The sequence below is a fragment of the Phasianus colchicus genome, chromosome 8 (assembly GCF_987193195.1).
Source record: "Phasianus colchicus chromosome 8, bPhaCol1.hap1.1, whole genome shotgun sequence".
NCBI lineage: Eukaryota > Metazoa > Chordata > Aves > Galliformes > Phasianidae > Phasianus > Phasianus colchicus.
Window position 1 is genome coordinate 32747028 of NC_143443.1, and position 24039 is coordinate 32771066.

At 42.2% G+C, this 24039-nt stretch overlaps 1 protein-coding gene across 4 annotated transcripts in view; it reads left to right on the top strand.

Moving 5' to 3' along the window:
- Positions 1-21124, top strand: part of ZRANB1 (zinc finger RANBP2-type containing 1) — a 36076-nt gene extending 14952 nt beyond the window's left edge. For all 4 annotated transcript variants that reach the window (XM_031597326.2, XM_031597327.2, XM_031597328.2 and 1 more), the window contains exons 4-11: positions 6663-6850; positions 8429-8582; positions 9388-9459; positions 9997-10195; positions 13318-13438; positions 14487-14616; positions 18735-18964; positions 20241-21124. In XM_031597326.2, coding sequence (XP_031453186.1) covers positions 6663-6850; positions 8429-8582; positions 9388-9459; positions 9997-10195; positions 13318-13438; positions 14487-14616; positions 18735-18964; positions 20241-20459 — 1313 coding nt within the window. In that variant the 3' untranslated portion in view covers positions 20460-21124. The remainder of the gene's footprint in view (positions 1-6662; positions 6851-8428; positions 8583-9387; positions 9460-9996; positions 10196-13317; positions 13439-14486; positions 14617-18734; positions 18965-20240) is intronic.
- The last annotated feature ends 2915 nt before the right edge of the window (positions 21125-24039 follow it).

The following is a 24039-nucleotide window of genomic DNA, read 5'->3' on the forward strand; positions in this document are numbered from 1 at the left end:
TTGGATGTACAAGCTGTGGCTTCCCTGATGTCACAAATAAAAATTAGAGGAGCAAGAGTAGGAGGAATTCTTGGCAAACTGGTGGTTTTCTTTTCTCTTAGATGGCATCTTTTGAGTATACCGACGATACCGTGTGGTACTTTAGACCACTTGATTAATTAACTTCATCTTTTCAACTGTAGTATTAAATTCTTTTTAGTTTTTTTTTCCACATTTGTTCTTTTTGGGTGAAACTTGTGGATGTGTATCTTGTTTTGTGGATTTAGAAGAATATGTGCTGTCTTCAACTACTGTTGGAGACATCTGCTAATACTCTCCCTACCTCTCATTAAATATACCATCAAGGCTTCTATTTCTTGCAGACACAGGCTGTACAGAATGTTAGGAGTGCAACTCCTGTGTTTCAGCATGATGCAGGAACACAGGTGCTTTTTTGTATTGGCCTTAATGCAAGATCAGTGAAGGGAGAGGAGGGGAGAAGAAAAGCTAATGCATGCTTACTCGTGCTCCATTTCAGCATAGCAGTGCTGCTGTAGGGCTGGGTGGAACTGGGTTGAGTGCCTGGTTAAAGCTGCCTCTGGGTTTTAGCAGTACAAACAGAGGAAGACTGTCCCAGCTCCTAACACTCAGAGATGTCTGGGGCTTGTGCTCAGTACTTGCTGGAGACTCCCCTCCTGATGTTTTGAGGCTGGGCTGCACAGTGGAGTGTCGTCACTGCAGAGCACTGGTGGGGATTCCTGAGTTGCATGTTCCTGATTCTAAACTGTAGCTCACAGATCAGGGGTAAACTGTATTCTTTCTCCTCCAGTCCTGCTTGCTAACTGCTGCAGGAGAGCCTGCTTTCCAGGCTCAGGTTGGGAAGGTAGCTGCTGTCGTGGGCAGGCTTTGCTGCAGGAGGATGGCTCCAAAACTAACCAGGCTTGCGTTCTTCTGAGCTGCCTGAAGGAAAAAAACTGTGTGTGTTTCCTAAACAAATCCAAAAATACTTAGAGCAGTCTGTAATGAATCTTGTTTTGCAGTACATCCTTAAAAGGACTGCTAGCTTGTTCCTAATATTCCTTCATAGGTCTGCTTAGTTTTTTCTTTGTCAACTACTTTATCTCTCTTACAGGTTTGTTTTTTTGCCCTCTGTCATTCTCCTGTTCTCTGAAACGATGCCAGATGTGTTAGCCAGGCATCCCCAAGCCCTGTGGGAAAGGAGAGCAGCTCTGTTTGCATTCAGGTGGTGTTTACAGGGCTGTGCCAAGCTGCAGGACAGAGCTGCCTTCAGCCCAGCATCCTGCAGGGACCGGTTTCCTTGTCACATCACATGAGTGGCACAGCTAAACCTTGCTGTGTGGGGGTTGTCAGCCCTGTAACAAGGAAGTGGGAAGCATATGGGTGGAAACAGACTACTGGAGGTAGGGAGAGGTCATGCCTTGTGCTTTGCTTGTGTCAGCTTAGGCTCTCTTGAAGTGCTTGGGGGAAGTGTAGCATGAATTAGTGACTGACTAATTCAGGTGATTACCTGCTGTGCTGGCCTCTGCTAAATGTGGCAAGCAGTGCTGTGGAATGACTGAGGGGGAAGGCCCTGCTGTGAGCTGTACAGCCTGTCCTCCTTCCCCACTATGTGTACTGCTGTGCCAGGGTAGTGATGTAAACATGCCACTGTCACCTGGAAAGGAGCTCCCTGGTGTGATTTCCTCTGCATTGTGCATATATATATTCTAACTGGTTGTGTGTGTGCATACATATCTGTGCTGTTGTTGCAGATCTGTCCAATGAGTGTAAAACTCTTTGTTCCTTATTTCTTGCTAGTAAACCTCAGATCCTGAAGTACATCTGTTTCAGTCTCTTGACTCCCTTTAAACACTCTGTGGTGTTTTAAGCTAAAAGTATTTGAATAAGTAATCAAGTTAAAAATACTTATTTAAACTTGCCTTGGAAACACAAGTTGTTAACTTTAAAATCATGCATGCTTCTCTGTTTTTAGGGCACAAGTGTGCAAGTGAGGGATCGGCCATCAGGGCGGTGTGGGGTTGGGTACAGCTGGCAGGTAGGAGAGGGGATGGCAGGGATCTCTTCCAACAGCTCCCACCTGTGTGTGTGCTGCTCTGCCTTGTAGCAAGGGGTTGGAAGCACAGCGTGTGGCCTGCTTGGAGGTGGGAGAGCTGTTTGATTGTATCATTACTTTTTCCATGCATACTGGTGTTGGCTGGCGTCAGGTTTGAAGTATGTGCCTTTTTGGAAGGTAATTATTGAAGTTGATGCAAGTTGCAGAGCTTGAGAAACTCAAAAAAATGCACTGTATGGAAGGGTTGTGTGTCAAACTGTCATTAGCAGAATGTGTTCTGCTGCTGATTGTGTGCCAGTGCTGAGGAGGGAGGTCCTGGAAACAAGGAAAGAGAAGAATGAGCAGAAGGATGTGGTTAGAGGCCCTTAAAGGCTTTTCAAACAATCCCTCTGTTTTCTTTTTATTAATTTGTGTGAAGCTCCATATGCCCTTGTGAAGGAGTCCTTCCTCTAAGAAGAGAAAATTCCTCTCTGCCCGAAAGCTTTCGCTGCTCAAAATGATAAAATATGGCATTACTGCGAAATCTTTGTGACCACCCAATGTGCTCTGAAGTATTTGGACCTCCAGAGTACAGTTCTGCTTCTTTGGTCAAACCACAGCTCCTTGCACTCACTGCTTTGATTGAGGGACAGTGAGGCTTCAGACAGGTGTCTGAGCTGGGTTTAGGGCTGTCAGTATGCTGTCACCTGGTGTGTGTGACCCCTTCTTGGGAGCACGGATGGGTAAATCACATCTGTGGTGTTAACCTCTCTCAGCTGTATCTGTAGCAGGAGGTGAGCAGCATAGGTCTCCACTTTTCTGTCTGTAGGATGTCAGTCAGGGCTCTGTCTCTACTTCTCAAGTGTATAATGTGGTTAAAGTGAGGGTTAATATTCTCTGCCCTTGTTTGCAGAGGTGTATTGGAAGGAGTTAAGTTACTTAATTTGCAAGCTGTGCCAGCTGGTGTTCTCCACAAAGGTACTGAGGTGAATGAAGGCAGCTGCTATAGTTTTTTGTTTTCTTGGAAACTTTTACAGCTGGTGGTTTTGAGGTCAGTGAGGCTGTGCAGTTAAGGCAGTGTGGATTTAGGGAGGAGGGGAGCATGGTGGGGCACAGACCAGTGTCTGCAGTTTGTAGTATCACACCACCTCTTCTGGGATGCGCTTCAAAGAGAAGCTGTTCTTGTAAGGATCAGCTTGCTCTTGTGAATAATCAGGGCAGTGCCCTAGCAAGAAATGTGGCTTGGGGATGCTGTGTGTACAATCTTAAGGCAAATGCCACTCTTCCTTCTGACATTTTAACAGTATGAGGAATGCAGTGGGTGTCAGTGGGGAATAGTCCAACTGGCGTGGCACCGCTTCAGAACGTGGTTCAAAGAGTGCTTGTGTAAGTAATGGGGCACTTGTGCTTTATGAAAAGAAGTGAATTAGAACATCAGTAATTACTTCTCTGATATTTCTTGTAAAGAGTGTTTTGTTGAGCTTTATTTAAATGGGGTAATGAATTGGAGGCTATCATCTGAGAGAGACCAAAACCCTCGTAGGAATGTGCCTCCTACTGGCATTGAGGACTTGTTTTGGTGTGGTGGCACAGACTTTAAGAACTGCAGATGGTTCTCGTGAGTGTTGCATGTAGGCAGGTTTGCCCCCTGGTTTTGGGGTGAGGTTGGCACTTCTTAGTTCAGATTTCTGTCAGTCTGTTTTGGAGGCTGCTGCATCTTTGCTTGGGGTTCACTGCAGCCTTGGATTGCTATGACTGGCGCCTGGTGAGCTGTCAGCCATTTTCCCTGTTCTAAACAGCTGGAAAAGAGTAGGTGTTTGGGGTTTGTAATGGCCACAGAGCAGGCTCTGCTGTAGTGATGCTCAGGGCATTAAAATTGCAGTATTTGGTACAGATGAGCACTGGACATAGGAGCACACAGCAGGTTTTCAAGAATGTGCTGCTTGTAAGGAGAGGCTCCTAATGGGCTCTGTGAGGAAAGTGCTGTGAAGCAAGCTCTGCACGGTTTGTGTGCTGTGTTTATCTGTGGAGACTCCATTACAGCATTGCTAGTAATCTCATGGAACAGCTTGCCTGGATTTGTGCTAAAAAAGAGCTGCTGCCACTTCTTCCCTTTTTTCTTTTCCATATTCACTTGGCTGACTGGGTGGAAGAACAGAGGATGGCCAGACTTAGTGCTTGCACATCACCACTCCTCCACAGCTGTCAGTGCCAGCTTGAGGTGGCATGTAGGACACGATGCTGTTCTTCTGTTAAAGTGCTGCCAACCTATAACACATTTACAACCCTCCCCCCTCTTCTTAAAAATAAAGCCTAGAAAGCATATATGGTATGCCACTTTTGATATGTGTATTGATGGCTTGCTTAAATCTCATCAGTGAGATTAGAAATGTACTCTTTAAATGAAAACTGGGACTTCTTGAAATGCCAAGCATTGCAAGGCTTGGGAGTGCACTGCAAGTACTGGCAGTACTGTGCCCAGCACATGGTGCAAGTTTGGGTCTTTACTGCTGCTCACTTGAAGCATTGCACAGCCTCCAGTGGCTGCCTCCCAGCATTGCTTCTTGCTGAGCATGCTTGTTGCTGTAGCTTAGAAGAACACTAACAGGTAGTGTTATGAAGTACACTACTGTCTGAAGGCTGTAGTGTATGCTGCTGTGCAGTCTACCTGGCAAGGCTGGCAGACCAAGGCTGCTGGGAATTGTTGGGTCTTATCTGTTGCTGAAAGAACATTTTGGAAATAAAATGCCACACTTGACATTCTTGTTAGGGATGCAGCATGCATTGACAAAGCTCTTACCTCTTCCTTTGGTATGGCTCAGTTCTACTTGGAAGCAGAAATGTAACAGGAGCAGAGCTGTGTTGGTCATATATCCCATACCATGCTTCTGTATTATGTGTTTTAGGGAGAGTTTTGAAATTGATCAGTGAACTTTGTGTTCTTCTTTCCCATTCCTGAAGTAGCTTTGCTCTGTCGGTAGCAGCTTTTCCATTGAAATAATACGTGACTTTTGATGAAGTGGCAGAGGTTCTGTGACTGAAATTTGCAGTTGAATTTGTTGCTTTTGATAACTCTTGAATAATTTAAAATTCAGCTGTAGAGGCTTTATCAAATTAGTTCTACCTATTGAGCAAATCTTGCCCTGGTCATCCATTTTCCCTCTGAAATCTTTCTAATCTCTGAATTAGAAAATGATAGATTTCTCAAAATATTTTTCTGCTTTTTTGTCGGGTGTTCAGACTTCAGTCCTGAGCATAAGTGCGTGCCCTGGTTGAAACTTTCCCCTTTCCCTTCTGGTGGGTTTTTGAGTCTTTGTAAAGTAGAATGAAGGAAAAATTTGTCACCTGTTCCTGTATTGTGGCTGTAGGTAAATACTGCTGAGTATTACAAGTTGACACACAGTTTAGCTGCAAAAAGTGGGTGACAGGATTTTCCTATTTCTCTGTTCTGCGTTTTACTCTTCTGTATGTGAGCTGCTGCAGATAGAGCTTCTGACTGGTGTATCTGAAGTATTCTCTTTGCTTCTGGATAGCAAGAGGACAAGAGGGAATGCTTTTAAACTGAGACAGGGGAGGTTTAGGTTGGATATTAGGAGGAAGTTTTTCACCCAGAGGGTGGTGAGGCACTGGAACAGGTTGCCCAAGGAGGCTGTGGATGCCCCATCCCTGCAGGCATTCAAGGCCAGGCTGGATGTGGCTCTGGGCAGCCTGGTCTGCTGGTTGGCGACCCTGTACACAGCAGGGGGTTGGAACTGGATGAGCATTGAGGTCCTTTGCAACCCAGGCCATTCTGTGATTCTTCTCTATTATTAAAAAATGGCTTTAAGGTTATTTTTCTGTTTCTTCAATTTGTGCTGTGTAAGAAAGCAATGTGAGCTGTCTAAAATAAGATCTTCATAAATTTCAAAATGCTTTTGACTTGTAATGTGTTGAACTGGAACCAGTATTGTTAAATATAACACCACCACACCTTGACGTTGTATCCTGCTAATTGCAGCTAAGGAATGTATTCTGCATGAATGGTCTTGATGTGAAGTGTGGTCCAGCAGTTAGATTCCTGGGGACTCCAGAAGTGTGTGGTTTCTCTTTAGTCCTTTATTAGTAAACAAAGTACAGATAACTGAATGATAAGTAGGTCCAGTCAGTAGCAGAGAGAGTGAGCTGAAGAGAAATTGTCCTGTATCCTCTTCCAGCACTGTTCTAAACCATACTTAAACAGTGCTTTAGTGATTCTATTTCTTAAGTCTGGTCATGTGTTTTGAAGATAAGAAGGGAAAGTACAGTAAAGGAATCTCTGCAGTATCAATGAATGAACTTCCTGCAATACTGTTCCACAAATAAGTGGGTATGTTATGTTATGCTGGGTGTTTCCTACCAGAAGGGTCCTTAGCACCTCTTGTTCTGCCACACCTTCCAGCTATTTTGGGCAGTGGAAATAGTCCAGGAGGTGAGGTAAGTGTGAGTATGGTTCTTTTCTTGTTTAAAAAAAATAAAATCACTTGAATGTTTGCTGGTATGCAGTGATCTTCATGTTAGATATCTATTGAGAAGCCACATAAGTTAAGGTAGTTTGGTCTACAGTGGTCTAATTGCTATCTAGAATGAATTATTTTATTCTTCTTTTCTTCAGGAGTTGTAGAAGGTGACTTAGCTGCTGTTGAAGCCTACAAGTCATCAGGAGGAGACATTGCCCGCCAGCTCAGTGCTGATGAAGTACGCCTGCTAAATCGCCCGTCTGCTTTTGATGTGGGGTACACACTTGTACATCTGGCAATCCGCTTCCAGAGACAAGACATGCTAGCAATTCTGCTTACAGAGGTGAGCTGCTTTGGCTATTGCACAGACTGAATAGGAGCCTTATGTAACTATGCCATTGTTTGCAGCCAGTGACATCTAACTTCATTTGCTGGTTGACACTGACGTTGTTAGAATATATGAATCGCTGCATTTCATCTGTTGTTGCTTCTCCCTAAGAGGTGAGTTTGCTGTAAGGCTGTATGTATGTGGTAGTCCTGAGGACATAGAGGTTTTCCTATTAAATCGTGCAGTCTTGGCAAAAGTTCTGACCTCACTGGTGGTGGAAGTGAGCTATTGTGGGGCTTCCTGTGCTTTGGGTGGGGGAGAGGAAATGCCCCGAGGGCAGAACAGAGAGCTCAGTGACAGCTTAATTTTTCAGAGTTTTGTTAACAAATGCATCTACCTGGCAAGGATCTGCCCTTTTCTTTCTTCCCTGAGATTCTTGGGAGCTTCTAGGAGAAAAGCAAATTCCTTGCTTTGCAGTATGGTGACATTTTCCCACTCTTCCCCAGTGCATAGGCTCATTGGGTCCTCTGACCCCTTGCTCTTGAACATTCCATTTTCTTCTGTGTTTTTGTGTGGAGCACCTCACTTCTTGTAATCCTTCCCTCTTAGAAGACCCACAGCTATCTTTGTTATCTTTTTCATAATCTCAGACTTGTTTTCTTGCCTGATGAGCAGTTTTTATTCCGTCTCTGCCTTTATTCTGTCTGCCTCCCTAATTTGGTGCTTACTCCAGTTTTGAAGCATGCATTCTTGAGGAGAGTGCCCTGCCTGAGAAGAAGCTCATGAGGCTGATGGAATGCATGGGGTTGAGTAATTAAACAGAGTAGATAAAGCAAGACAAATGGAGCAGAAGTCTTGAGAAGGGTGCATACTTCTGTATGGCTAATATCAGTACTTTCTGTGTGGCTCACATAGTTATCTGTGGGAATGGAGTTAAACTTTTTCTTTAAAAAGCTAACTTGTTGAAATGCTGCCTGTTTTTGCTTCACCTGCTAGAAATATTTATTCAATGTAGCATTTGTGGAAGTATTTAGTAGCGTTTGAGCTACAGTGTATGCCCTCTTTTGCTAGAATGTTAACTGCTACAAATGTGTCTTTTATAAAGCTTTGTTTAAATACACAGTCATCCCGGTGTTGCTTGCCATGCATCACTGAATGAGCTCCTTCTGCCACCAATTAGAATGCAGAGACATTTAAGTGTCTTAACTTGATAGCTTTTGGGAAATTTCTCTGTAGGAAACCGTTGTGTGATGGTAATGAAGTTTAATGCAAAGTGTAGGCTGGGCTCATGTATCAGTTTTGAGGTATATTTCTCTCTGCTATATTTTTGCCTCCATTTTTCTGCTGGAAGTGGTTGTCTGTTAATTCAGTTCTGTGATTCAAAGCAAATTTTAACCAGGCTTATTATCAGCTTCATGCTAAATGAGAGATAGTAATTCATTGTATGTGACTGTTGCATCTTTCAGAGCACCAATACTTACACTTTCATTGCATCACTTCCTAACAAAATACTTTCCTCCGATGTTTATCGCTCTGAAATCTCAATACTTAGCTAGAAACAACACTGAGTGCAGTAACTCCTTTATGTTGCAGGTATCACAACATGCAGCAAAGTGCATTCCTGCCATGGTGTGTCCAGAGGTCACGGAACAAATTCGTCGTGAAATTGCTGCATCTCTTCATCAGCGGAAAGGAGACTTTGCTTGCTATTTTCTGACTGACCTTGTCACGTTCACGTTACCTGCAGGTAGCTATACAGTTCTTATTGCTGCTTTATTTCCTTTTTTTTCTGGTTGTTTTTTGTTTCCTAGTCGAGAACTGTTTGTTTGGAACCTATACGTTGACTTTTTGAGAGCAGTAGTGTCTACATGGGCTCTACTTTTGTTTTTTATTTCTTTAATAATTCAGGTTAGACCAAGTAGTTGAATTTGCAAACTAATTCTTGGTTTTGCACACTTTGATGTATACATCAGTCTTGTGAACTGAGCGTGTGGTCCTCTTCAGACGTGAGGAAATGGATGAAAAGTCAAGTTGTGTAAGGAAAGGCTGTGTCAAGATCAGGGCTTAGATATTTCTGGACTCTCAAGTGATGTTTCTCATAGCTATGGCAGCTTTCAGTACTTTCCTTTAAGACCCTTTTAGATTTGTACTTGTTTATAGCAGGAGTGCTTAATGAGTAATATTTAGAGGTACGCTGCAGTCAAGATGATGTCATTCAGCTGCTTGCCTCTTAACAAAAGGATCTATTAGAGGACTTCTATTACAGGAAACAGTAACTGAGGATTAGAAGTACTACGAAACATAAGAAAACGCGTAGATAGAAATTGTACTAATCTTTGTAAAGCAGCAGCATTGTAAGAATGCTGTTTAGAACCACCTGGTTGAGTGTTACAGCATCTCTTCTTCCAAAAGTCTGTGGATTTGACAATTACTTTTTTCAGAGGAGGCATTAGGGATGGTAGGGTAAAGGCAATATATTTTCCTGAATAACAGCTGGTAACTTCTCTTTTTCAGGTAATAAGTGACTTTTTTTTGTCTTCCCTTTTCTCCAGATATTGAAGACTTACCGCCCACAGTCCAAGAAAAGCTATTTGATGAAGTACTTGATAGAGATGTTCAGAAAGGTAAACTCTCCTGACTAGTCTCTCTCCCTGTCGTTAAAGAATATTTATCTCAGTAAATACATTTTAATAAGTAGATTTGAGTGCATATGTTGCTTTGTTGCCTGAAGTTGTGATTTGTGTTAATATCTAGTCTGAAATTTTGTTTAATATTTCCATTCTGTCCAAGAGGCAGGGTAGGAATGAAGTCTTAGAAATTATGTTCATAATGCATCTTTGGATTAAAGTTTTCTGGGTATTTTTTAAGCTTTACAGCTAAAACTTTAAGCTCTTTACAGAAAACCTAACAATTTTTCTGCTTCAGAAGTGATCCTAAAGCAATTGATGTGATGTTTCTTTAAGGCTTCTGTACATTCTTCTTTCTTGACAGTATATAGCCCAAGGAAGCAAGTGCCTTTAGCTGCTGTACTTCACCTGTGTATGTAGTATGATGAAAATACAGCTTTGTTCATTTAAATAGACTGAGATTGTGCTATTGACATGCTATCCAGTTTGAGACTTCAAATGCAAATTCGGTTTCAAGACTCCCTCTTGTTACAGAGCTCGAAGAGGAATCTCCTATTATCAACTGGTCACTGGAATTGGGTACACGCTTGGACAGCAGATTATATGCACTTTGGAATCGGACTGCAGGGGACTGCCTGCTCGATTCAGTCCTACAAGCCACTTGGGGCATTTATGACAAGGATTCAGTGCTGCGGAAAGCTCTTCACGACAGTTTACATGACTGCTCACATTGGTAAGTTAGTTCCTATGTCACCCTTAAAGATAGTTTTTCACGTAGCACCGTAGTTGTATTTAAAAAAAAAACAACAAAAAAACAAACAACAACAACAAAGCAAAACCAAACAACATAAACACAACTGTGTGGATCCAAAGTGTTGAGTCAGTGTGATTCACATGGTAATCTATTCTAGCTTCTTTTAAATGCAAAGCACTGGAAAGCTGGGCATCCTGATGTCAGTGATTGCGATCTTCACCCAACAGCACATAAAACAAAGTGAAATACTTGGTGCTGTGTGCTTGTCAGGAGTGTGCTGACCACAGTTAAAACTAGAATTTCTCTGTACATGCAGTGTAAAATGTGCATGTGCTCTATCTCCCTGCTGTTGGGAAATAGTTTGCAGAAGATTATATTGGAAAATAGCCTTTAATTCCTATATACATTTCTCAGTATTTTCATTCTATCTGCTTAGTTGCAGCTTTACTTGGTACTGCTTTTTGTTCCTGTGCTGTCTGCTAAAGCAATGGCAGTAAAGCACTGTGCTGACACTTAGTGCTGTCACATGGCTGTAGAAATAATTTATCTTCCTGAGTTAACTTTTGCTGTTTTACACTGGCAGCCTTCTTTAATCCTGTACCGTGGTTTGCCACTGTTGGAAGAGAAATATTTGCAGTCAGAACCCGGCTGGTCTGTGCCAGCTCAAGTGTGCATTGGGACTAAAGCAGGATATTGATAAAGGCTAATGTAAGACATGGGAGATTAGATTTCATATGTTCTTGTCATCAAGGACAAGAGAAACTCTGTCAGCTGGCATAGTAGGGAGGAAGCCTGTCCCCTTTCTCAGGAAGGCAACAAAGGCTACTTTTGGGGGTACCTCTAAGAAAATTTTGTGATTGCTGCCCCCAGCTACTTGCTGTTTTGAGAGACTTAGAGAATTATTATCTAGAGCTGGATTCAGTCATGTGGTGCTTCTCAAGCTGTTTTCCTGAGATCCTGTCTCCCAAATAGCTCTGTCACTACTTGAGAATTGTTTATAGTGGAATGTGCATCTCAACCACGCAGGAATGTCCCTGGCATCACAGGCAGTTCCGCTAAGGCCAGAACAGCAACTTATGATAGATCAGGTTTTGTTCTTTATGGTAACAAGACAAAGCATGGTATCTAAACACACGCTGCAGATGACTGAGTTTTAAACCAATCTTTCAAACTGTAAATGCTAACTTCTGTTGACTGTTGTGTCAAACATAATGCTCGTTATTTAGAATATATTAAATCTGGTTAATCTTCTTAGTTCATGTTCTGTGCAGAAGCTGTATTCTCCTCTGAATTTACTTAACAGTGATTTCAATGAGGACCAATGTAAACCAGATTAAAATATAGTACATGCACCCTCATCATTGTTTAAATGCTGTTGCCTGCTTTCAGTCTGTGTAATCTTATTTGCTGGTTGGTTGCTAGAAAAATTAGCACTGGTTCTAAGACAAACCTCTGCAGAATGACATCCTTAATAGGACTTGATCTACCTCTGGGTGGATGTTCTTGAAGAGTCAACTGGCATTTTTGTGGTGACATTATATCAGACTTGAGTCATAATTCCTTTCAAAAAATCCAGATTGAGGTTGTGAGAACTCACAGTTAAATTCTGCTGTGACTAAATCATCCTGCACATTCTATACATGCTACATGGATTGAATAGGAAGATACCATTAACTTTAAACTTCTTGGGCTGGGACATGTAGCACTTGCGAAGGGATGCTGCTATCTCTGGCTTTAGTGGTGGTTGCTAAAGAAATAAGCTCCTAACTGCAATCACTAGTCTCAACAGTAATATATTTTTATCTATTGGAACTGTTCTCTAAAGTCTTCACAGAGGTACTTAAAAACAAAGGTTTAGTCAGAACACCCAAGTAACTCATCTGGCCTCATTTTGTTACGTTTGTTCAGATGCTGAACAAGGAAGTGTGTGGTTGAGACAGTCTGGTGCTCAGAACAGCTTGATAGTGAAGTTCCCAGAGTTGTCTTTCACTGTCATCTAAGTACCTTCACTTTTTTTTTTTTTTTCCAGTTTACCCTGACATATATTTTTATTTGTCCCCCTTTATATTCCATTGCTATCTTTAGGTGGAGAATGTAAGTTGGCTTACAGGATTTTTTTTTACAGATACATTCATTCCTCTTGTGTTAATTTGAACAAAATCGAGGTCTTAAGGCCTTGTCCACAGGGTTATCAGAAGACCCTTGTGTGGGGTGATGTCTCTGACCATATGGCTAACCCCAGAAGCTTCTCTACGAAAACTTCCACAGTATTTTATAGTTTGTGTGTTGATTTTTGTTTGCTTTTAAGCAGCAGAATACGATCAAACTTCTCTCAGGTTCTCTTAGATAAAAAGTTTAAGAAGTTAGCATATGCTGCTGAATATGTAAGTCAATTTTCTTTGTGATGATTAAGAAAGATAAAACACTGTGAGTAAACTAGCATATAAAATGCAAGTTTTTAATGAAAATTAAAGCCTTATGACTTTAAAAAAAAAAAAAAAAAGGTAGGATCAATTTTATTTTCTGGTACTTGATGCTTTTAATTCCGTGCAGTTTTATACCTTTTCCATGTATCATTACCTTGCTTCCTGGATCAGAAACTGACCTCAAATAGACTGGTTAAGAGGCAGAATCTGCTTTAAGTTGATATGCTTTGGTGTTCATTGGCACATGGTGTGGTTAAAGAAGAAAATATCTGTATTGCTTGCATGAGAAGAATGAGTAACTTCCCTTACGTGAAATGAAATGTCTTGGTTTTGTTTGCTGCAGATCAACACTTAAAAATAGTTAAGGCTAAACATGTCTTCATAAAAGCTGTTATAAGATGTATCAAATGAGGTAGGAGCCTCTTGGAGGTTGTATCAACTACAGTGTGTTTGTTGTAGGTATGTGATTCCCAAGTGATTTCTTAAATGAGGATTGGCAAAATGGAGTCTCATGCAGATCTAAATATGTATATATATTGTCCTTATGCTCTTTTTTCCTCTCCCATTCATTACAGATTTGGGTTAATTACAAGGGCTGAGTACTGCTACCAGGCATACAGTGGCCTTTACCTTTCTCTCTCTTTCTCCCTCCTCCCTTACCCCCAACATTTTTAGGTTCTACACGCGCTGGAAAGACTGGGAATCGTGGTATTCCCAAAGCTTTGGTTTACATTTCTCATTGCGAGAGGAACAGTGGCAGGAAGATTGGGCATTCATACTCTCTCTTGCAAGCCAGGTAAGAGAAATTCTTCATTAATTTGATGTTTGAAAGGGTATGTTGATCTTTCTGAAAAGATCATTAGGCTGCCCAGAGATGTGGTGGATGCCCCATCCCTGGAGGTGTTCAAGGCCAGATTGGATGGGGCCCTGGGCAGCCTGGTCTAGCATTAGGTGGGAAGGTTGGTGGCCCTGCATGTGGCAGGGGGGTTGGAGATTCATGATCCTTGAGGTCCCTTCCAACCCTGGCAATTCTGTGATTCTGTGAAAAGAAATTTCTAGAACTCAGACTGTTTTTGAAGAATAAGATTTTTCTGTTGCAAAGAAAAACATTCCTCTTAAGCCAGCAATATTAAATTATTATTGAGTTGGCTCTTCCTGGCAAGTGAATTTAAAAATGTAATTGTTGAGCTTGCCTTTGAAAAGTATAGTGTGGGAAAAGCTTGGTTCCATTGGTATTCAAGCACAGTCTGTAGAATAAATTGATTTGAGATTGCTTACTGCCCTGCCTCGTAGATCCTGCAACACACACCTCCTAGAACATACCCCTACATCCCTAAGTTACACTAGTGAAACTTTGGCAGACTGATACTTTGCAACTCCCCTCCAAAATGAGATTTACGTTTCAGTATGCTTCCAACTACAGGAACATTTTTAGCTCCCCTTTTAAATGATATTCATGATATTTATAGCTATTTTCCTGCCATTTGTTTTGGATGTGCTCTTTTCCTGTCATCAGAAGATACTTACCTTAAGCTTTCGCCAGATGAGCAAATTATTTTAGACTAAATATTTTGCAGTGCTTCCTGGCTAACTGAAGGATGAGATGTGTTAGACTGAATTTGGAAGATAGGAGGAAGAATTATTACAGACAGATTAAGTTCTTTTGCACGCTGAAGTGGTTTTGCTTATCTCCAACTGATATGCAGTAGTCTTACACTCTTTCATTTTTTTTCTAGATAACCCTTAATAGCATTTTCTGTCTCAGTTTGGAGAATAATTTTCGAATTCCAAAGTAGAGAGAATAAGTTCTTTCTCAAACACTGTCTGTATTGTCTTTGTTTCAGCCTGGAGCAAGTTTGGAGCAGACACACATTTTTGTACTTGCACATATTCTTAGAAGACCAATCATAGTCTATGGAGTAAAATATTATAAGAGTTTCCGAGGAGAAACATTAGGATATACCCGCTTTCAAGGTAAGCCTGTATTTTTTCAAATTTAGTGTTAACTAATGCTCAACTGTAAGTCATAGAGGAAACTGAAAGAAATGACACCAGCTACTAGAGGGAAGGGGGTGGAGTTGTGTTGTAGGCAAACTCTTCTGCTGTTAAAAAGAACAGAACAAACCACTCAAAACTTCCAATCTTCAGTGTGTGGTGGGCATGCTGCCTATAACCACAGTTTCAAAACAAAACATTTTTGCCTCCATTCAATGTGCTCTTAGCCTTTAATTTGTCTAAAATGAACTGAAAGTTGTATGGTTCGTACTGCTGTAAGACACAGGCTTAATAAATAGCGTTTGAAATTCTGCCTGTCTGTGCTATTAGTGGCTTTGAATGTTCATTTTAAATGAAATTGTACTTAGCATTTCCTGGAGGAGACTCCACAGCATGCTTCATAAACATGGTGGAGAGGTGGGCTAAAGGTGTTTGCGTTGTTTGTTTTGGCCTGGTTTCCCAGCAGAGTGGCAGTGGGATTTGCTGGGTGCTTCTGCACACTGCAGCAGGTGAATTGAAGCAACCCTAACAAAAGTGAAGAGGAATTGTCCTCAAAGCCAGAGGCAAAGCCAGTACGCAAGGGAAGGCGGAGAAATGTAAAGTAGGGAGGAGAATGATAAAGTTGGAGTTCTTTTAGTATTTAAAGAAGTGGCTGCTTACTTGAATGTATGCCACAGAAGCTGGAAAAGGAGTTCTCCACACCTGCTCTACTGGCATTCTGTTGTGTGAGGTATAAGATTAGGTTACTTGGTTACACGTGATTACAAAATATTGGTCAACAGATAAGGCCAATCATTTTCTGCAAAAGGAAATTCCATGATAAAGTTGAAAGGCAGTTCTTAAATTGTGTGTGATGCTGTGAGGTGTTAATGACTGAAACGTAAGTGTGATGTAAATACTGGCCTGCTTCTGTACTGTGGCTTTGGATATCTGGATTGGATTCTTACTGCTTTTGCACTCTAGGCAAACAGCCTAGCCATCTTTAAGATAAATATAGTGGTGCTATGTTGCCTAGGTGTGTGTAGATTCCTTAAGCAGCATATTCTATTTTAGAAATCAAGTAAGTGTTTTTGGGTGACTCACCAACGTATTGGATGGTAACACTTCAGCATCTCCCTGTTTGCAGGATTAAAAACATAAGAGGGGATTGGAAGCATCTGTACATACTCAGCAGTGAATGTAACAGATGTGGAAAGAAGCGTTCAGTCCAGCCCTGCAGCTGTGTGGCAGGGTGTTAAGGCATTCCTTCGGCTCATGGTTCATCTTCTTGGCTCATGTATCTCTGCCTGACTCCTACCCAGCATTGTTTATACCTGCACATGTTGTTTGGTTGTTTAGAGCCTCCTAGTAGAGAACTTTCTGAAACAGATCTAGAGCCTGCTCGTTGTAAACAAAAATGAAGTTGGCAAACTGGGAGAGGTGGCCAGTCCATACTGAAAAAGAATTGCAGGTGAAGTTAAAGTTTAACCTGCTGTAACTGCTTACAGTCTTCAGAGAATTGTGGAAGCTGTGTGGCTGGTACATCTTGGGCAGTGACAAAACATCCTGCACAAGGAATGGGAAAGTGGAATATTTCAGAGAGCATAAAATCTGTTACTCTTTGTAGCTTTGTTTTTCATTTCAGATGATCAAAGTACAGGCTGGGAAGGAACAGTTAGTCATATATAGACACCATCCTTTGGGCTTTTAGTTGCTTTTGACTTAAAGGCTGAGCGGTTGCCAAATGTTTTCATTTAGTAATTGGGCATTAAGACAAGCAAGCAAGGCCTAAACACACTGAAATGGTTTTCTTGCTTAGTGAACCAGGAGGTACCCAGGTGCACGGGACAGCCTCTTGCTAAGTGTGCGCTTCCAGGAATGCAGGCAGATATTAATGAACAGTGCTGTGCTTGCTGTGAGCTGCACCAGGGATGCACAGCAGGTGAACTCAGGACTCCTGTGTCAAATTACCTGCAGTCACATCTCGCTCTGTCCAGCTGCATTTTTGTAGTTAATGTCTGCTAATTAAATGCCAGCAGCACAGCTGAAACCAAGCGGCTGTTCAGCCCTTGCATGCAGAGCAATGGGCCAGCAAGATGTGTCTCCTGTGAGTGGTACAAGACTCTCCTGTGCCTGTGAGCTCTACTTGGCATGTGTTCCTTTCTCAGAAGCTTTGAGGCATGCTCAGAGTTCTGTGACTCAATATATAGCCCTTTGTCTATGTTTAAGATCGCGTTAACCAAAAAAAGAAAAAGGAAGAGTTACGTGGGTTACAGTAGAGATGGAAAAATCTTTAAATGCTTTTCTTAACAGCCTGTTTGTAGCACGCTGGACAGTGATCTAAACTTCCTATCCAGCCCCCAAACCTCCTTGCTGATCAGATTTCTTTTTCTCCAGGAATTGCTTGTTCTGACCTGGCAACTTTGCTGTGAATCCCATAACTCACAGCCTTCTGGTCACCTCTAGATTGCAGTCAGCAGTTCATGCTTCTTTAAATATTTAGGCTCTGACAGCAACAGATCTGTTCACCTGACCTTAAGCATCTCCTGGTCTAGCTGCGCAAATGTACAGCTTTCAGAACTAAACAGGGAAGAAGTGACTGATGTGTTACCAGATGGGATTGGAGAAATGAAATGTGTTGTGGATGCTGCCTGGGTAGCTGTGAACCCCTGCTCTGTTCTGTGGGCTTTGTCTGATAGATGCAATTGTAACCTGGGGAAGAGATCAGTGTTCACCCTGAGGGTGCTGGGATAAGCATTCCTTGCCCAAATGTTAGTGCTTCAGATGTCCTCTGGTTAACACTTAGCTCTTGTTCTGCATCTTTTGGGTTTAGCAGGGAATTGTATGAGACTTTGTTATAAAGTGGGGAACGGGATGAACAGAGAGCTAAGATATTCCTAAAGATTTCTCCTCAAATCTAGATTTTGTAATCACAGAATCACAGAATTGTAGGGGTTGGAAGGGACCTCCAGAGATCGAGTCCAACCCCCCCAATAAATAAAGTTGTGAGTCTTTCCAGTTCTTTCAGGTTTTTCTTGATTTTTCTAATTAAAGAATGCAGGGAGTGAGAGAAGGCCAAATACTGAGAACTTGCTGTTTTTTTTTGTAGAAAAGATGAATTTTAAGCTTAAATAAAACCCCCCAAAGCACCCCCTGCCTCAGGTTTCCATGTTACTGCTGCCCTGCAGTGCCCATGGATGTTGGAGGAGGAACCAGGTGCCTTGTTTTGCTGCAGTTCTGTCCCTAACTTGCTGGCAGCAGCTGTACTATGAAAGGTTGCTATGCTACATGTGCACTTAAGTTTATGCACGGCTATTTTTAAACTGTCACAAGGTAAGGGCTGCTTTTGCTGAAGTTGTCTTGCAGCAGAACGCACCAAGAATGATTTTTTTTCTTCCTAGAAAAGGGTTCTGGTTTTGTTTTGGGACTTGCTGTTCCTCAAGCGAATTACTCTCTTTATTGCTAAAAATAGAAGGGAGAAAAACTGCAATTCTATTTGGAACCTGTGCCATCAGTGTTTTTTTTTTCTTCCTTTTTCCAAATGTGAGCAAAGCAGTGTCAGGTTCTGGTGGTCGGTCTTGCTTATTTTGGAGACTCCAGATGCGTAATTGATGTGGGTTAATTTATTTATACGATGTTGATGAGAAGTTGGATTGTCTCTGGAATGGGCTGCGTGCTTAGATGCTGAATGATGCTTAACACAGTGCATTCTTTTAATAATAGGCTTTTGCAAGCAGATGGCAGGATTCTTCTTCTGGTAAAAATAGACACATAACTGTAGCTTTTATCTCTGTGATTTGGATCTTCATATATCTTGTATATAAATCTTAACACACACACAAAAAAGTCAGTGTAAGATTGCTTTCCTAACCTTACTTTTGTTCATCACTGTACAGCAGATCATGGATTGTAGGGGGACAGTGATGTGGCATTGGTGGAACTGCAGTGGCTTTTGCCTAACCTCGTGCCATTGCAGATCCAGCCCAGTGTGCCAACTCAGTTATAATGAATTGGCTCTGCTGAGCAGTGTGACCAAACCAAAAGCTTTGTAGCAAAAGAGCTGCATGTAGAACTTGATTGTAGTTCTGAGTCTCACCCTTTATTTTCTGTTGTTGTAGGTGTGTATTTGCCTTTGTTATGGGAACAGAGTTTTTGTTGGAAAAGTCCTATTGCTCTGGGCTACACGAGGGGCCATTTCTCTGCTCTGGTTGCCATGGAGAACGATGGGTATGGCAATCGAGGTGCTGGTGCTAACTTGAACACTGACGATGATGTTACTGTTACATTTCTACCCTTGGTGGATAGCGAGAGGAAATTATTGCACATTCACTTCCTTTCTGCTCAAGAGGTAAGAAATAACCAAGTAGCTGCTAGCCTTCTTCACAGCTCCTTCTGAGTTGTAGCCTCAGCATCCACGTTCCTGCAGTTCAGAGAATGGTCAGGATTAGGCTGTTCAGATGGATTCATACTGCTCCCCTCCTCATCACCTGAGGTGATTCTAAAGTGTTTTCCTCCATGTACTTGGTGTTTATTTGTAGGTCTGTAAGTTGAATGTAAATACACCACGCAGGGTACAGGTGTACCTTGAAAGGACCCACAAATAAAGACTCTGACACTAATGCCAGACTGAATTTTTTTTTTATGGATGCAGAATAATTATTGGCCAGCATTTACAGCATGGTCTGTCTCTTCTTAGAATGAAACACAACTTTACTTCTTTAATAACTATATAATGATAAGGAGCCACTATAATAAAGTGTGTATGTGTGGGAGTAGAGGGAATGGATGAAAATAATTTGTCATCCCTAAAAGTGGCCATCCTACAGATGAACGAGAAAAGAATACAACCTTCCAAGTTCAGGGAGGGCTGCTGATGTTTTTTAGTAAGGCATGGCATTAGCAGTGTCTTTCAAGAGGAAGTGTTTTGTATCAAATACTGCTGGACTCCTAAAAAGTGCTTTGTAAAGCCAGAAGGCTCTTGTAGGACCTGTCCTAATTAGACAGTGTGCCTTCTGTAGAAGTAGTTTCTCACAAATGACTGAAATATTGGAAAACTGTATTGGACAAGCCTGCTTGGAGAACTTAAAAGGGAGGAATAGCTGGAGAAGACTTCCAAAACTTTCAAATTTTGGTTGAAAAAGCAGTGTGCATTGGTTTGATTGGCAGTGACTGTGAGATGCTAATAGTGTTAGCCTGGGAAGGGATCTGCATTGCTACCCCAGACAGTGTATCATAGAATCACAGAATGGCCTGGGTTGAAAAGGACCTCAATGCTCATCCAGTTCCAACCCCCTGCTATGTGCAGGGTCACCAACCAGCAGCCCAGGCTGCCCAGAGCCACATCCAGCCTGGCCTTGAATGCCTGCAGGGATGGGGCATCCACAGCCTCCTTGGGCAACCTGTTCCAGTGCCTCACCACCCTCTGGATGGAAAAACTTCCTCCTAATATCTAACCTAAACCTCTCCTGTTTCAGTTTAAAACCATTCCCCCTTGTCCTATCACTATTCACCCTTGTAAAAAGTCATTCTGTATGCTCATTTCAGTTATTGGAAGGTGATTTCAAGAAAGTTGCTGTTAACATTTCAAGCCTCATTCTCAATCTGTTCTCTCTCTCTCCCTGAAGATAGGTAACGAGGAACAGCAAGAAAAGCTGCTTCGGGAGTGGCTGGACTGCTGTGTGACAGAAGGTGGGGTCCTGGTGGCCATGCAGAAGAGCTCTCGCAGGCGCAACCATCCTCTGGTCACCCAGATGGTGGAGAAGTGGCTTGATCGCTACCGACAGATCCGCCCTTGTACTTCCCTTTCTGATGGCGAGGAAGACGAGGATGATGATGATGAATGATGGGTGAATTTGAAAAAGCAAATTACCAGCACGTAGTGTCTGACCTGGAGTTAGTGTTGTGCTATAGCTGTTTGTTGTGGAACAACCTAATTCTAGAAGAAACATGCTGCAAAGGATTGTTCTAACCAGCATGGGGAGAGTCTAGAAGCTCATCTGCTGCGTGGAGAGCGCTAAATGGGCTGGACTACAGTTTGTATAAAACAAAAGAGAAACAAAACACCTAATTTTATTATCAAGACAGAAAAAAAAAAACCAAACACTTTTCTTTCTGATTGTAAATCTGTCTATAAATGTACCGCATGTGGTTGTGTAAGAGATTGTGTAATAGGAGAAGTATACCAGCATCTTAATTATTGCAAAGAAATTTTTCAGATAAGGGCACTTACAAAGCACACGTTAGGTGGATATCTCTTCCCTCTGAGATTCTTTTACAGTAGAACTTGGCATTCTACGTCCCCTTTAGATACTCTGACATATTTCTGTGAAAGGCCCTTTCATGTGAAAGCTCACTGGTGCCCGGGTCAGATGGTGAGGTTTTTTTGTTTGCACAAAATATCCACAGCAAGTCATAAACAAAACCACGTTCATTTTACTAATAGTTCAGTTACTGCTGTGCCCACAAATAAAACCTGAACTCTATGGAGCAAACTGGAAGAGAAGCTAAATTTTTCATGGAGTGAAATGATTTGTTTCCTAAAAAAGTCTTTTTGCTTTTTTTTTTTTTCCTCCTTTCATAGTTAGATTCCTTTCAATATACTTAATGATATTTATTCAGAGATGTGACCTGAAGCATAGGGATTTGATTCCAGTACGTATATACTAAATGGAATTGTGTGAAATCTGAGAACTCGAGATGTGATTGGGAGTTTTACATTGTCAGAGCTCCGTTCTTGCTGTGATACAAACTACATATTGTTCCATCATTTATTCTTTCTTCAATTCAAACGTTGCTGCAAATGAGAAAACATCTGTTTCAAGGGTTGCTCCTTGGGTCGATCAATTTAGTGAGAATCCACTCGGCAGTTCTAATTAAAACAGAGGAATCTGTGCTGCAGTTGTTTTTAAAAGCACCGTGTTATATATTTCTCAGTATGTAACCCTGGGAATTTCTTGCATGTCGATTGATGTGGCCATACTTAAACTTATGTAAGTTCCTAAGATTGTAAGTTCAGAGTATATTCTCCAGTAGAAATTTTATTATATTTGATAACTTTAGCCATGTAACCTGTAATGGATAAAGTTTATCTAAAAAGCTCACGTAAACACTAAAGGTTAATGCCAGTTTTTACATATACAGTGCAATTCAGGTTTTCTTGAAAAGCACTTTGGATGGTGTGGTGGTTCCGTAAGGAATTTTGCAGTAGATGCAATTGTTGAAATTAGGATTTGGAAAGAAGCCCCATAGCACATATTTTTATGTAGTGGAAAGCTGTGGAAACCCTGAGGAACTTGCTGCTTTTTTTTTCTTCCAAATGCTGCTTAGATGGTGTTGAAATGTGCACAACTCCTCCATAAACTTGGTGATGGCACCAAAAGTACAGAGAGAATGAAGTACTGTATTGACTTAATCATTTTCCCATCGCAGATCCCACTGAGGTTCATTAGGAAATGCCTTCAGATTTTTTGGCCATTCTATCTCCTCTGATTGGTGCATGTGCAAAACGTCAGGTAAAAGAGTGCATGTTCATCTGCAGTGTATGTATGATTGACCTTAACTGACAGGCAAGCTGCTGATACCGAAGAGGTTTTTGGCACACGTATGGCCCTGTTCCAAGTTTGCTTTCTAAGTTGGTATTCTTTTTATTCTTAACTCGCAGCAAAGCCCTTTTACCCCTTGTTCTTGCTGATGGCTGAAGCTGGGCTGTCAGAGAGCTGCAGGCAGTGTGTGCTGGGATGAGAGCAGCACGTGGTCCCTGCAGCACTGCCCCTGTGCACACCAGCACTGAATGGATGGAAGGAGAACCTCCTGCCTTCATCAAGCTACTTAGAGGGCTGTGTGATGTGCCCCCTGCCCCTTATTTTCACAGTAATGTTCTGCTGAAGGAAGTAAAGCTTCCTTGTAAAGTGGGGAGAATAATTAATGTGAAACCTACCCTGAGCCCTGTTCTCTACCCTGAGCTTCATGTGGGCAGCCTGCAGCATCCCCAGCAAGTGGAAGCTCACCATGCAGTCAGTGCCAGCTGTTGTTAACGCATGCAGCGTGCTCCCATGTGTGTGTAGTTCTGGTGTGAGAGGGCAGTCCTGGTACTTCAGAGCTCCTGGCTTTCTTAATCACTATTGTTTTGTTCCCATGTGCTGTACAATGGTGTGTTCAGGTTGATGAGCTTCCTGGGTCCGTTTGGGACTGGGGAAGTGTCTTCTTTTCGAAATCAAAGTGATCCAAACCTCATGTACTTGTAGATTAAAGAGATGCAAACCCTGCTTTGTGCTAGCACAGTACTCAGTGTATGTTCATGGCTATTCTTGAATTTCATACTTAAAAGTTGACAAATGCTGAGATGAATTTGTGAATGCTACCTTGCAGCTCATCAGCAAGTTCTGCTCCTTCAGCTAAGTACACAAACTTTGTTTCTCAGTTTTATTTTCCTCATTGTTGCTCCCAGTAGCAAACACTTTCCTGGCACAGACCTTAGCTTTCATTGCTACCTCCTTTACACCTGGTCAGTTTTCTGGTTTTATTTATGAACTCCTCAGCGGTCAATCCCTGTATTTCTTTTGGTTTAAATATATTAAAATTTAGTAATCCTGGGTTCTTCCAGAGTCCTGCTGCATGGCTTAAGGCAAGTATGACTGGAACTGATTTGACACCATTAACAAAATAGGTTTGTGTGCACTTAGACTTGCTTGCTTCCTTGCTCAAACTTCACCCCTTTTTAACTGTTAGTGGCTTTAGAGTGTTTGCCACCTTCAAGCTGCTTGTGAGCTGCTCTGCCTTCCTTCAGCAGCACAGAGCTCCCTGTCTGCTGCAGGGTGAACACAGCGTGGCTGTCAGCAGAATCCCAGGCGCAGATCTGGAGCAGCAGCTTTCAGCTCTGCTTTTCTCACTCCTTGGCTCCCATCTGCGAGTTGCTGTGCACCGCTCCACGTTGCTCATGCAGATCTCAGCCGTGGTGCTGCTCTTCCCCTTCTTCTAAGCATCATCTTTGCATCCCCTGCTGCTGCTCGCACTGCTGCTGCTCACAGCCCAGCAGAAGAGGTAACACTAACGCTAGGATGCTTCCTTCTGTCTTTAACCAGCATCCCTTAATCTCTACTGCTGTGCAGCATTGGAAGGTGCCTGCCTCCATCTGCACCCACTCCTACTTTGATTGGAGTGGGAGGTGGGTGCTGGGAGGGGAGCTGTGGTGTGAGCCTGCTTCCAGGGGAGGCCCTTCCAGCCCTCCACGATGCAACTTAAAGCCAAGGCAAAAATCCCAGGGGTTTGTTTTTAATGCAATCCCAAACCTTACGATCTATAACACGTTTTCCTCACCAAATGCCCCCTCAGTGTATCTGACCTGTGTGCTGCTCCCCGTTCTCGCTGTTCAGCAGCAGTCACTGGTGTGCTGGGACAATGCAGTGAGCTCTGACCTCCCAGAAA